This window comes from Gopherus flavomarginatus, chromosome 16 (assembly GCF_025201925.1).
Source record: "Gopherus flavomarginatus isolate rGopFla2 chromosome 16, rGopFla2.mat.asm, whole genome shotgun sequence".
Lineage (NCBI taxonomy): Eukaryota > Metazoa > Chordata > Testudines > Testudinidae > Gopherus > Gopherus flavomarginatus.
The window spans coordinates 27,423,718-27,437,886 of NC_066632.1; the positions used below are offsets into that span (position 1 = coordinate 27,423,718).

General features: G+C 42.6%; 1 protein-coding gene across 1 annotated transcript in view; it reads right to left on the reverse strand.

The window, feature by feature from the left end:
- SCN8A (sodium voltage-gated channel alpha subunit 8) overlaps positions 1-14,169 on the reverse strand; it is a 129,850-nt gene that overhangs the window by 101,654 nt on the left and 14,027 nt on the right. The window contains exon 2 of the mRNA XM_050925364.1: positions 3,783-4,112. Coding sequence (XP_050781321.1) covers positions 3,783-4,058 — 276 coding nt within the window. The 5' untranslated portion in view covers positions 4,059-4,112. The remainder of the gene's footprint in view (positions 1-3,782; positions 4,113-14,169) is intronic.

Genomic DNA, 14,169 nt, shown 5'->3' on the forward strand with positions numbered 1-14,169 from the left:
GAGATAACCATGTGCATTATTATAGCATCTCTCTTCCAATGATCTTCAAATTCTTCACAAAAAGAGTCATTACTTTTCACTCCCATCCCTGTGGGTGGAAGTGATAAAGTTGGCCAAGCAATGGGAAAACGCATTTGCAAATTCTGATTAACCATTCAGATTGATCATACTACTGCCCTTTTTAAACTTGTTTTCTCTTAAAATTAGTTTGTGTTCATCCTTGTGACAGTCTGGAAATATGTTACCTGCCTGCATCCCTGTATGCACACACAAACAAAAGTATTCTGTTTAAAACATCCACTCAGAAAATGGAAACTTCATATTCCTCCACAGTGGCCAATCACACACAACTCACAGTTCTCAGTTTATGGAGAGTCCCAGAAACTGCAATTTGTTCAGACAAAATCTTCACTGGTTATTGCATGAGTGGGAAAAAGGGACTAATTGGTCCAATAAATTGTTGTTGTGAGTAAATAATTCACCCAGTTCTAGTAAGAATGATCATCCCTATTTTACAATGGAAAATCTGGGGCACAGAAAGGTGAAGTGATTTGGCCAAGAAATGCTACTGACAGATCTAGAAATAGAACCTAGGAGCTCTGACTCCCAGTGCCTTGCCTATAACTATTAGCCAACTGGTTAATGAGAAGTTAAGATTCTCAGTTGAATGCTGACAGTAATCAAGATTACCACTAGCTACAGCTGTTCCTAACACAAGGGAAAAGCAACCATCCACTGTGGTGCCTATGTATGCTGTGTACCTAGAATGAAAAGAAAAAATCCATGTTCCAGAACTGTTTGGCAAATGCTGGGAAGTGGAGGGGAATGTAATCTGGTCAAATTTCCCACTGTTCAAACAGATCTGCAATTTCTGATGATTGAGAGGGCTTTTTTTAAAATGGACTTTAAAAAACTGTCTGTGGGACACTCTAGAGTCTTTGGCTATTTGAAGAAACGATACACGTCTAAATCTTATATATGCTGAAGTAGATGCAAACCAGAAGAGCCAAAAAATAGGCTGTTCTAGTATTTATGGAAAGAGAGAGTGGTTCTTTGTACGGAGCAATAAGTATGAGGTCAGCTGGCCTGTAAAAGCTTGTCACTGATATCTAGAACCTTCCCCTCCAACATCGGCAGCTGTTCCCATTGCAAAGAGTTCACATTTTCTGCACAGCATGTATGCTGAGTTTGCAGAAACTTTGCATGTGGCTATGCACAGAAATCCCAGCTCCTTTTTGGGGATATGACAGAACATCTCCAGATTTACTTCCAGACAAAAAGTTATTAATTCTTTTAAATGAAAAGGCAGCATTGAAATATTTCTCACCTTAAAAGATTATTAAAACATGTTTTCTTTGTGGTGATCATCTGCAATTCCTTCCTCTGGGGAAGTACTTGGACAGCTTGCAAGGTTTTTCCCAAAGCTCTGAAGGGTGGAAGTCCACATCACACTTTCACTCACTACTCCACAATTCCAATGCATCTCTTTCCCACCTCTATCTCACCTGAAGACCTAGAATCAGTTCTCTGTTGGCCTGCACACTGTGCAATCATTCATGCCAGTGAAAAGTTGATACAAAATGCTCCCATTCTTCAGGTTTTTAGTAGCATTTTTACCTACTTTTCCCATATTAAATGACTGCACTAGGCCCAGGGTATAACTAACAGAGCCCCTAAAATGCATGATTCCATATCTTCATACCAAACCTATTTGACAGAAGCCTCTCTTCACTCCACCTCTTGGGAGGAAAACCTGGATTATGTATTTTAAGGATTCTTCCCACACCACAAAAAGAGGTTACACTGTGTATAATCCAATCAGATGGAAATATTTCCCATGGATTATGAACATCTTACTTACCTGGCTGGAGCAGAACTCTCAGGCAGACTTTGTAAGGGCTGCATCTACACTTACAAACTTAGTGCCTGGCTCTCAGAACCACTGCAGCTACATCAGTACTAGCACTGATGCAAGCACTAGTGTGGAGAGGACCTAGATATTCCCAGTACCATATTCTGCTCTGCACTAGTGCTTGTATTGTTATTAGCAACTGAGGCACAGAAGCAAGCATTAAACTTGCTATTGCAGATTCAAGACAAATTATGAGCTGTATCAAATTTTTAAGGGCCAAATCCAGTTGACCGTTCTCATGTGAGTAGTGTGCTAATGTTCACAGGACCACTCACATGAGTCAGGTAAGAAAGATCTGACACTAAGACAAAAGCTATAAAATATTTATTAAGTAGCTCATAATAAGTTATTGATTTTACATGACAGTCAGTTGATCACCCCAAACTCGTGTAAAATCACTGACCAATATTTATCTCTAGCAGTTGTGATAAACAGTCAAATTTCCATCTTCCCAAGTGAAACCAGAATCCCAACCTGCATCTTTCCAGTAGATTCCCCCAGTTTATCCAAGCTCTGACCTCCATGTAAGAAAGTCTCAGAAGTCAGAGCTAAAAAAGATGTTTGGTATTATAATTATCTAGTCCCCCATGAAAGCCAATGCTCCCCTTCACTGAACAGGATAGTTCACTGCTGCAGGGATGCTGGAATAATTTATATAATGGGGGTGCTGAAAGCCACTAAGCCAAACTGTAAACCCTGCATATGATGCAAACCACATCAAGCCAGGGGGAGTGGCAGCATTCCTACTGCCAGCACCTATGTTCTGCTGTACAGTTACTAATGTACTGCCCAGTTATCAACCCCTTCCCTTTGGAGACTACTCCATGTCCTAACAGAGTTCACCATCAGGAAGCACCTCCTGATTTATAACCCTCATTTTTCCCATTCTTACTTTCATTCCTATGACTTTTTTTTTTATTTTAAATCAATCTAAAGAATTCCTCCTCCTCTTCCTCTTGGGTGTCAATTCTGCCCCATCATTCCATTCAGATCAACAGCTGACTATATCCCATACAAATAACTAACCCTAGCCCCAAGGGAAAAAAAAGTCTCTTCCACCACCATTTGCAGACCCATCTTTAATGGAGACAACAGAGCTTTCTGCATGAATTCTACTGTCCTGTGTTAGGGTAGCAGCTGCCATTGGATTAACTGCAACAACAACAACGCACATTGCTTTGAAATCTGTAAGGTACCAACATCATCCCAGGTGTGAGTTTTCAGAGCCACCTGAGAAGCAGACCACTCACCAAATATTATATCCATAGATTTTAAAGGGCAGAAAGGACAATTAGGACCAGCTAGTCTGACTTCCTGCATAACACAGGCCACAGAGTTTCATCTAGTAATTCGTGCATCAAGCCTATGTCATGTAACTGATCTAAAGTGTATATTTTAGAGAAAACATCAATCTTGATTTAAAGACTTGAAGTGATGGAAAGTCCACCAGATCCCTAGATAATTTGTTCCAATGGTTAATTATCCTCACTGTTAAAAAGCTGCACTTTATTTACAGCCTGAATTCATCTACTTCATTGGATCTCATTCTGCTTTGTCTGCGAGATTAAAGAGCCCTCTGTCAGAAACCTCCCCATATAGGTACTTACAGACTGTGATCAAGTCACCTCTTAACCTTCTCTTTGATAAGATGGATAACTGTTCTGAAGCTTCATGAAGGACAAAAGCAATGTTGGTTAAACACAAAGACAAAACAGTAAGTTTAAAAAAAACACAAGCCTGGCATAAACATTCCATTCCCCCTCACCCCCATTACCCAGCACTGCTGGGAACACAAGATGGCTCCCATCATCCAAACCTGCAATTCCTTAAGAAAAAGGTGATTTTAGTAACATCTCTCCTGCAGACTCACTTTCTGGGTCAAATAATAAGGGTCAAAGTCCTCCAGTGGTACAGCAACCAGACCTTTCGGGATGTCCCCATAGATGAAAGGCAAATTTTTCCCGGCCTCCAGGTCACTGTTTGGTTTTGGTTTGCTGTCGTCATCGTCATCCCGATGGCTGCTGTCTTGCTTTGGACGCTTCTTCTTCTTTTCCTCTGCAATACGCTTTTCAATGTTAGCCAGAGATTCTGGGGTGAAAGGTTTAAAACTATCAGGGCCTGGTGGTGCAAGCAGCTGCGCTGCCATCTTTTCATCCTGCAGCAGCTTCTTTAGTTATGTTGCACCCACGACAGGTCAACTCTGCATGGGATAAAACAGCATAGACAAAACAAATAGTAAGTCACTGCACTAGAGATGGACAAGTACATTTCATGGGGAACCAATGATGATTCATTTTGGCATTGATCCTGAAAGCCCTTGCACAGCAGGATGTACAAGGCTGATGCACTCCCATGCAAGTGAAAGCTACAAGGAGGAGCAAATCAGGTCAGGCACTCTGCCTCAGTCTGCAGCATGTCAGACTCCTCGTTCACAAGGGGCAAAAAATGGTAGTGGGAAACTGGACATGTCTCAAGACAGATGGGTTTAAGCATGTTCCTCATCATGCTAACAAGGCACTTAGCTATGGGCATCCTTATATATCTTCACTCATCAGTCTAAGCAGGAGGAAATCGGGGCCAGTTTTTCAAAAGCTCAGCTTGCTGGGTGCACGTTGGGTGCTCAGCTCTTTGGAAAGCTTGGCCCAATTTGATACCACTGAAATTAATGAAAAGTTTCCCTATTGATTTCAGTGGGCCTTGGATTAGGCCCTTAGGGAGTACACAGCAAAGCTCATTAACACAGGATTGAGTTCTCCTACACTCAACTTGCTTATTACTTCTTATTGTGTATTTATTTTTGCAACACTCCACACCTCTGCTGTGCAAGATCAAATCTTATTAACCCTTTAATTACACACACTCAATTAATGGGCTTTGGGGGAAAATACAGTCAAGAATATCCCCCAAATTAAGTTTTTCACTTTTAAAAAAAAGGGCTTTACAAAATATAATAGTAATTTAAAAAAAACATGCAGCTGTTTAGACAAAAACATCCTCACTGCACCATTTTCAGCCCAAACATTGCAGCTTTTTGCCAGTGCATGAGAACAAGAAAAGAGAAGCAGATTAAGTACAACTGACTAGGGCCTCCAAACCCTCAAGCTGCTATGGTGGGCAGCAAACCCTTTGCACCCACAAGGAGCCCCAGCAGACCTGCTCATAGCAGCTTGCTGGATCAGGGTCTAATCAAGTTCCCCTGTGCAAAGCCAAATGAGTTGTGGAAAAAACAAAAATCAGCACCAATATTTTTTTAAAGTGTTTAGGGTGACTATTAAATTTAATTTGTGAAAGAAAAAAAATATACCACAAGGGCATTGGTGAAGTTCGTCAGATGGATTTGCCTTGAGATACAATTCTGTATTCAATAGGTTTAGCACTGTCCTCACAAAGAGAGTGCCTATAAGGTATTAAATGCAAGCAAATTTAAAAGCAAACAAATAAAAGGGGTAGCTAGAAAATTATTTTGTCTGGATCCAGCACTCCTGCAAAACCCCTTAAGTTTTAGACCTTTTGTCAATCCTTTGCTTGAGATTGAGCAATAAGAATGTGTTGCAATTCTAAGATAAGGGGAGGATGTCACTGATTCCAGCTTTTCACACTTGGGAAGAAGAGGACAAAGGAATTCTAGAAACCTTGCACTGATGCAACAGCACTTCAGCACTGCAGGCTGGAATACAACAGAGCATAGACACTGCTTGGTACTTAAGAGTGGAAACCTGAATACTGAAGGGGCATACAGTTTCAGGAGGAAAGACAAAATTGTCACTTGATGTCGGACACAGATTTCCATATGAAAGTTGTGCACACTATGGTTTGTACATTTAAAGACAACGGATTGCCCAGGTAAAGACAGAGACCTTGTTACCCAAATATGCGCGCACACAGAGGTTTTTTTTTTTTTTGTTTTTTTTGGTTTGTTTTTTTTTTTTTACAGTAGATATTTAATGCCAGGGACCTCTGAATAAAGAATGACTTTCATGTTCCTTGAAATCAATGATTGCTCTACAGCCGAATCATTATGATTCAGCTATTCCAGCATGAAGTCAGTCACAGACAGCCTGCGCAGTCCTCAGCTTTGAAGATGTACCTGGAATAACTTCATCCTGGCAAGATTCCCTCAAGTCGAATGAGGTCATCAAGATGGTGGGACGTACTTATTCATAAAGGGCAGGCTGGAGCATTTTGTGTCCAGCCCTGAGCAAGGTCCTTTTTCACAATGCCCCCTCAGAGGTTTCTACCAGGGAAAGTGCATGTCCTAGGGGTGGGAGATAGCGGGGGGTGGAGAAGAAGGGGAATGGTATACTCAGATAAAGCCCTTTTCAGGGTGGAATAATCCTGGCTGGTGAGACATGGCCCCAGGTAGTTCTCACCCCTCCCTGGCAGGAGCATATGCCACACAGTCCATGTGCTCCCCCAGCAGTTGGATGCAGGTAGCTAGGCCAGGAGGGGATGGGAAATCCTTAACACCCCACACCCTCCTCTCACACATGCTGCCTGCACAGCCACGCAATGTTGATACTCTAATATTTAACTCAGTTTCCTACTTTGATAGTGTTGTCACTTACAGAAATAAGCCAAACTACAATGTGTACAACCAATTATGGGTTCTCTGATCACTGATTCTACCAACTAGTTACAGCTGGAGGTAACATTTCCTGAGTAAATTACAACATCTGATTGTCTGGCAGCTCCTGATTTTTACCTCAAAACATAATTTTATTTGTATGACTGAAGTTGCCAGCTCGTGTGTTATTTGGTGTATACCTTAAAGCTCCAGCTCATGAAGTCCTGTGATTACATGAGAATCTCAGTTTTCATCTAAAAAAAGTTAGTTTCTAGCCCTCTGGTTGTGGAAAAAAGCTTGAAAATGTGAAATGTGAAGGCTCAAAAAACAGAAGGCAAATAAAGAACCCCGTGTGTATTAATTTTGAAAATCTCATGAAGTTAAGCCAATCTCATGATTCTAATATGCTTGAGGCTGGAAAAATCAAGTCAAGTAAAAAGTGAGAGGCCAGATATGAGCCTTCATATGTTCTTAAAACCTCTCTTACAATTCCAAACCCACCCTGCCTCCCACCATACTCAGCAACACCAGCTTTTGACTCCCTCGTCGCAAACGTAATAGGAACAAAAACTAACTTGGCTGTCTTGCTTAATGCAATTGTTTTCTTTTGCGCAATGGGCTTTAGTGCAGTGCTTCTCAAAGTCGGGCTGCCGTTTGTTCAGGGAAAGTCCCTGGCGGTCCGGTCTGGTTTGTTTACCTGCCGCTTCCGCAGGTTCAGCCGATTGCAGCTCCCAGTGGCCTCGATTCACTGCTCCAGGCCAATGGAGGCTGCGGGAAGGGCGGCCAGCACATCCCTCGGCCTGCGCCGCTTGTGCAGCCCCCACTGGCCTGGGACAGTGAACCGCAGCCAGTAGGAGCCACGATCAGCTGAACCTGTGGAGGCGGCAGGTAAACAAACCGGCCCAGAGCGCCAGGGGCTTTCCCTGAACAAGCGGTGGACCGGCTTTGAGAAGCACTGGTCTATAGGACTTGCTCACTGCCTGACCCCCTCCTCCCAAATGGATTTGATTGTGCTAGGAACATTTCTTTTTTGGAAACAACTCAGCCACCTGTGATTTTCACATAGGCCACTGATATCTAGGAGATAGCAAGGCCTGTTAGGCACTGCCTGCCTGGCCTAAATTCAAACCAATTTCATTACAAACTCCCTGGACCCTTCCATTCTTCCCAATGGGCTTGCTTGTATTCTATAATTCCCTTCCCCAGCAGAGGATACATACTTTGCCATCAGCTAGACACTCATGCTTAAAATGCCTCTTGTGCTTTTTTAGGAGATGGGGCATTGAGATTGGTGTCAAGCATGGGTCATTCCATTCCACCTCCCTAAGTTCCCCTACCTACAATGGTAGCTGGCCCTGGGCAGCCTTCACCTCCTGGCGGCTGTTAAGAGAAGGACAGTGGGCAAAGTGAATGCACATTACCCAGCCCAAATCTAATAATGGGGCAGTTCTGCAAAGCCACTGCTCTATCCTCCCAAAACTCAGCTCTACTGAGATACCTAGGATGGCTTGGCAGATGTTTTGCTACAACTGGAGTTTATTATGGGAAGTGCACACATCTCATTGTTCCCATGGTTTGTTGTTGGTACCATCTGTGTGTTGTATTCACTTCATCCATCATATTATGCTTGAATTTCAAGCTATTTGGAGCAGGCTGTTATGTGTATGTACAGCACCTAGCCCAGTGGGACCCCTCGGCACTACCACAAGTAAATAGCACATCACTTATAATCTGGCCTAGGACCATGACTTTCTATGGGTTTCAGTGAAAAGTATCTTCATAATTAATTGCAGCTTACAAATATAGAGAGTTATCCCTTGTAAAATACATGCAGGTCCAACCCCAGCTGCATAATGCCTCTCCAATTCACCTTTGACTGCATTCCCCTCTACTTACTTCTGCCCCTTAGTCCTTCCTACACTCTGAAACCAGTACCTGAATATGTAAATGTGAAATCACCTCCCCATAAGGAAATTAACTGAACATATCTCCCAACCCCACCTCAGTTTTCAGCTGCAGATCCAAAATCTGAAATTTAAATATTCTGCCTCATGTTATTTCAGAGACCACCAGATCAGGGCCTGACTCCCCATTGCCCTGCACCTCAGGTAGTCATCCGCACCAATGCAAGTTGAGTAGAAAATGCTACCATTTTAATTTGGTAGTGTTTTGCACCCAACTTGCACTGCTGTGTCTGCACAAGATGCAGGCTGATGAAAAATCAGGCATCAATTTAAAAAAAAAAAAAAAGAAAGACAGAGAGAGAGATATTTGAGAAAGTCCCCTGGAATGGAGCCCACAGAGGAGAGCAGCACAGTTGTATCAAATCATAAAAGTCAAAAGGTATCAAGTCTTCCATTTATCTTCCTGCCAGCACAGGATTGGTTCCTATGGTACCAACTTGTCCAAGACTACTTTCAAGCAGTGGTGTTCCCATTGCTTCCCTTAGAAGAATTATCCTCCAGACTAATAGATCTAAATAACAGAGATTTTTTCCTTTACATTCAACCTACAATTTTCCTTTTCTTAATTTCACCTCATTACACTTAGTGACAACCGTCTTTGCAACATTACACAATCCCCCTCCCCTACACCATGCAAGTATTTGTACACTCCCTGTACATCAGCCAGCTTTTTAGTCATACTGTGTCTAGATATGTACATAGCTTCCCAATCACCTTAGCATCTGAGCCCTTCCCAGATGGGCCAGATCTTCAAGTGCAAATCACCACAGCTCCATTGATTTCAACAGTTATTGAGGAAGTATGTTCCTGTGCCTAAGGAGAAGGATCTGAGACCTGGACTTCCTATGTAACTCTGGGCAAGTCACTTACCACCTCCATAAAATGAAGATAAAATATTTCCTTCTCCTTACCCTTATGTCTAAGTTCTTCAGGGCAAGAACGGTCTCTTGTCTATGTGTATATATGGTGTCCAGACCAATGAGTCTGCAATCTCAGTTGGAGACTATAAGAACAATCATAATATAAATAAAAGCAGCAAAGACACAGCTACCCCTCTGATACATAATATAAATAATAATTATACCATGATCCTAAAAAAATATGGAGGCTGAGTTTCACTACAGTCATACCAAACTATCAATACTGATATTGCTAAACTTTTTCTAAAACTGATATTTCAAGGTGATCTGTGAAGGAGGTAGGGAAGAGGAGGAGGGGAGTTGTGATCTTTTTTCGCTTCTTTAAATAGAGGGTCTGAGAAGTTTCTTTCCCCATTTAAAAAAAAGAAAAAGTTACTTAGGCGTGTTTTTATTTGTTTGTTTATTTTTCAAAAACAATGGAAATTCTAAAAGTCATGTCTATCCTTTTTGTCTAGAAGATTTTTTGGGAGACTGAAGAACCAGGAAGTTTATAACATCAGTGATGCCAAGCAACTGAAAGCAGCAATGATTTTTGCTCAGACTGTTTAAAACTTGTGAGTAGGAGAGGCGGGGAGAAGGTTGCTGTTTTTCTTTTTTTGTGTAAACAGCTCTTTAGCTCAAATGCATGAAAAACATGCTGGACAAAAAGACATTTTTATAAACAGATTCAAATACCCACATCCATTCAACTGAGCACTGAGAAATCTCATAGTCCATATCAGAGACCTCCAAGTAGCCTTCCAAACAAACTGGGCTCGACATTTCTAGTATTTATCAGGTAAATAAAAAAAAGACTCCTTAAAAAAAGAGAGCGCCTCTTTATATATCATAAAGAAGCAAAAAAGTGCAAACCCAGTATTTTAGCCTTTTTCAAGCCTCCTTTATAGAACCACACAAGCATTCTCATGTTTTAAAGACAAAAGTTCCTCTAATGTACTCGACAGTGTAACATTTGTATGCACTTCATTACTAAATTTCCCTAAATACCATGAAACTGTACAGCAGCAGAGAGGATCTGGTCTACTTCAGTGCAAGATAAATACACAAACCCTCATTTAAAAATAAACAAACAAACAAAACAAAAACCAGGGTAACCCAGGTCTCATCCAAAAAAAATTAAAATAAAATAATATACAGAGATGCATGCCTGATTTGTCTACACAATTACCCCAATGGCAGCTGGAAGTAACCAGCTAATCTGATAAACGGCCATTTTAAAGCAAAAATTCACTATTTGTATGTAAGCAGAGTCAGGATGAGCTCTACCCTGACATCTGGTAGTGAATTGTGTCGAGTTGTGGAAAAGAACTTCAGGGCTGATATTGTTTGCATAGGCATACCCACCCCACCTAGCAAGAGCCCAAATGGTCACTTTGGCTGCTGTGGGATCCCCAGTTTCGCCGTTATTGAGGCAGGAAGAATAAAGTGTTGTTACCCTGATTATGTGAATCAAGGACAATTAAACTGTTTTATGACAGAGGGACTGACCATCAATGAAGTAGCACTTGCTAGAAGAGGGACATGGGCTCCAAAACCCAGTGAATTGAGAGAGGCTTTGGACAAATATTTGTACCAGATGGTATGGGCCCCTTTTGAGGGCCTGAACTACTGATTGCACCACTTTCTCTATTGTGGAATATCAGCGGTAATTTTAATTCCATTAGGAGTCTAGTTACAGGCTGCTGAGATGAATTCGCTTTGGGCCAGTGGTGCACCAGCACTGAGGCTCCCCTACTACAAGCTGCAATCACTAAAGAGCTAAAATTACTAAGAGCTGATGGTTGGGGGCTGAAGATATGTTGCTAAGCAGTTGGCGGAGCAGTTTGTGGGGCTACTGGAGCAGCTCGTGGAACAGCTGGTGGAATGGAGCGGCTGGCTGAGCAAAGCAGTTCACAGAACGGCTGGAGCGGCTTACGGAACGGCCTGGTGGAGTGGCTCATGGTGAAGGCTGCAGCAGAGCCCCATGGAGCAATCGATCTCGGACCATGTAAGGTACCCCTTAACACCGCTATGTCCCCCCTCCCGCAGGCGGGGAGGTAAAACTCTGCAGATAAACTTTTGAATTCTGGGGCTGCACTGACCAGGGACAGAGACTTTTGGGGTGTTGGACTTTTGGGACTTTGGGTGATTTTTGGGTTGCTGGACTTAAGACCCTGAGGGGAAAAGGATTCTGCCAAACGTAGTTGGGGGGTGGGTCTTTTGCTCCTGGTTTGTGTTATGAATCCTGTTTGTGGTGTTTGCCCAACCTAATGCCGCATTGTTTCCCTCCTTTATTAAAAGGATTTTGCTAAACTCATAATCCATGCTTGAGAGAGGGGAAGTATTGCCTCTTAGAGGCAGCTGGAGGGTGGTATGTAATTGTCCCAGGTCACTGGGTGGGGGCTCGAGACGGTTTTATATTGCGTTATTGAAACAGAACCCCTAGATACTGAACCCGGCCCTTGTTGCTGCCAACTCAGATGCAAAGGGGTTACATGTACATAAAAATAAGGTGCACAATTGCACAAAGCTCTGGACTCCCTATAATCAGACTCAGGTTGACAGATAACTATTGGCTCTACCATCCTCTAGGTCCCTCAACCTTCTTGGGGCAAATTCAGGTAGAAACAGATACACCTGCAAAGTGTCTGGCCTGAATCCTTGGCTTGTGGGCAAGGCAAGCAGCATTCATCTTTGGCTGAATATTCTTGTTCCTAGACTCACCTTACAGCTAGTCTCTTCTAGTGGAGCAGCGTGCAGTCAGGATCTTGCATTAGCGGCCCAACTTTCACATGGTTTGGGGACTTTTCAATTCTAAAAAGTTTCCTTTCAGATGTCCCGCTCCACGTATAAGTACACAGAGCCCCTTGAAGATATAACCAGAAAGAAAAAGCACTGCAGGTGAAGTTTTCAGTTACCAAAAGTTCATTATTTTCACAAGTGCTCCCTACAGGTTACTTACGGATGCCTCATGAAGTATTATCATAAATTATTAAAGTCAATAAAATAAAACATATTTTGAGGCAGCATCCTTGTTTCAGTGCATTTGTTCATTTATTAATTTGCAATATTCAGTCATTCACAACGCGTCTCCCTGTTTGTGTAGGGTCCGCCTGTGTGAAGTTGTATATATGTCACACACACATTCATCTATGTATCAGTGCACACACGCATATGTATACATACACCCTCTGGCCTACTCCTTTAAAATTAGGCTGGACGAGATACTAGAAGTAAATTAAAGGGGACAGTACTCTGCTGTCAGGGAGACCACCTCTATGGAACCTAAAATGTCTTTTCCATCTCTAATAAATAATCTATACATACTCACCAAGATAATGAAGCTACCTATGAGGTGAGAGGGGTGGCCATGTGCTCAGCTGGCACACAGCACACTGCATGACCAAGAGCCCAAGGTGAACTTTGGACAAACCCCTACTTTTACGTCACGTGCCATACAACTTTTTTATGCTTGCTCAAGGAAGACAGACTATTACTCATCAGGTCCCACCTCTCTTATAGTAACTTGTGTAGATCTCAATTATTTTACTTCTTACAGATGAAAGGTTGAGTCAACAATGAAGTCCCAGTGAGTTTGGTTATCCTAGCCTGAGACATAGACTAAGCGGTGCACCAGGTTGGACCAACCTGGGAGCCTGCTCCAAAGCGCACTGAAGGCATTGGGAGTCTTTCCAATGGGCTTCAGAGCAGGGTCCTGAGTCCTGAAACAGTAATACAAGATGAATAACTTCCCCCATCCTGTTTATAAATGCCTCTTAGATCCAGCCTGGAATCCCATTCCTCCTGCTTTGCCATAACTGAACAAATCACTCCCATCTCCATGCTGCTGCTACTTTGAATCCCCAGGTGTCTCACCTTGCCAGAACAAAAACAAGGAGTCCTTGTGGCACCTTAGAGACTAACAAATTTATTTGGGCATAAACTTTCGTGGGCTAAAACCCACTTCATCAGATGCATGGAGTGAAGAATACAGTAAGCAGTACGTATATTACAGCACACGAAAAGATGGGAGTTGCCTTGCCAAGTGGGGGGTCAGTGCTAACAAAGCCAATTTAATGAAGGCAGAAGTGGCCTATTCTCAACAGCTGACAAGAAGGAATGAGAATCAGCAGAGGGTAAATTACTTTTTGTAGTAACCCATCCACTCCTTGCCAGGGCATTCCATTCCAGGTCTTCACCTAGCAGTGCTTGCACCTCAAAAGGTGCAAATCCAATCACTTCATAGACTTCAGACTGGGAGTCACTTTGGGAAGCAATTATCTTTCCATTATATACATGTACAGAGGCTAGCACAATGGGGTCCCTAGCCTGTCTACGGCAAACGCACAGCGGGCCACTCTCCTAGCTTGTCTGAGGCTTTCTGAAGATGTTCTTTTGCTCTTAAGCTTTTAACGATACATCCAGCTGGCTTCAGCAAATGTTGCTACTTGACAGACAGAGACTTGTTTCAATTCAGTAATAAATAAGCTGAAGAGTCCCAGCCTCATCTCAGAGTTTCCAACTACAACCCATTTTCAGTTTTGTTTACATTACACACCCAGGTTGGTCAAGAATTCAAACAGAACAGTGTGGTCTGGTGTCTAGGGCACTAAACTGGGAGTCCAGAGATCTGGACTCTATTCCTGGCTCTGCTATTGATCTATGTGACCCGGGGTAACTGCTTCACTTCCTACTGCCTCTGTTTCCTCTCCTATTTGCCCTGTGTCTGTCTCACCTGTTTAGAATGTAAACTCTTGGGGGCAGGGACTGTCTCTTACTATGTGTCTGCGCGATGCTCTGATCTCAGCTGGGGTTTCTAGGCATGATCAA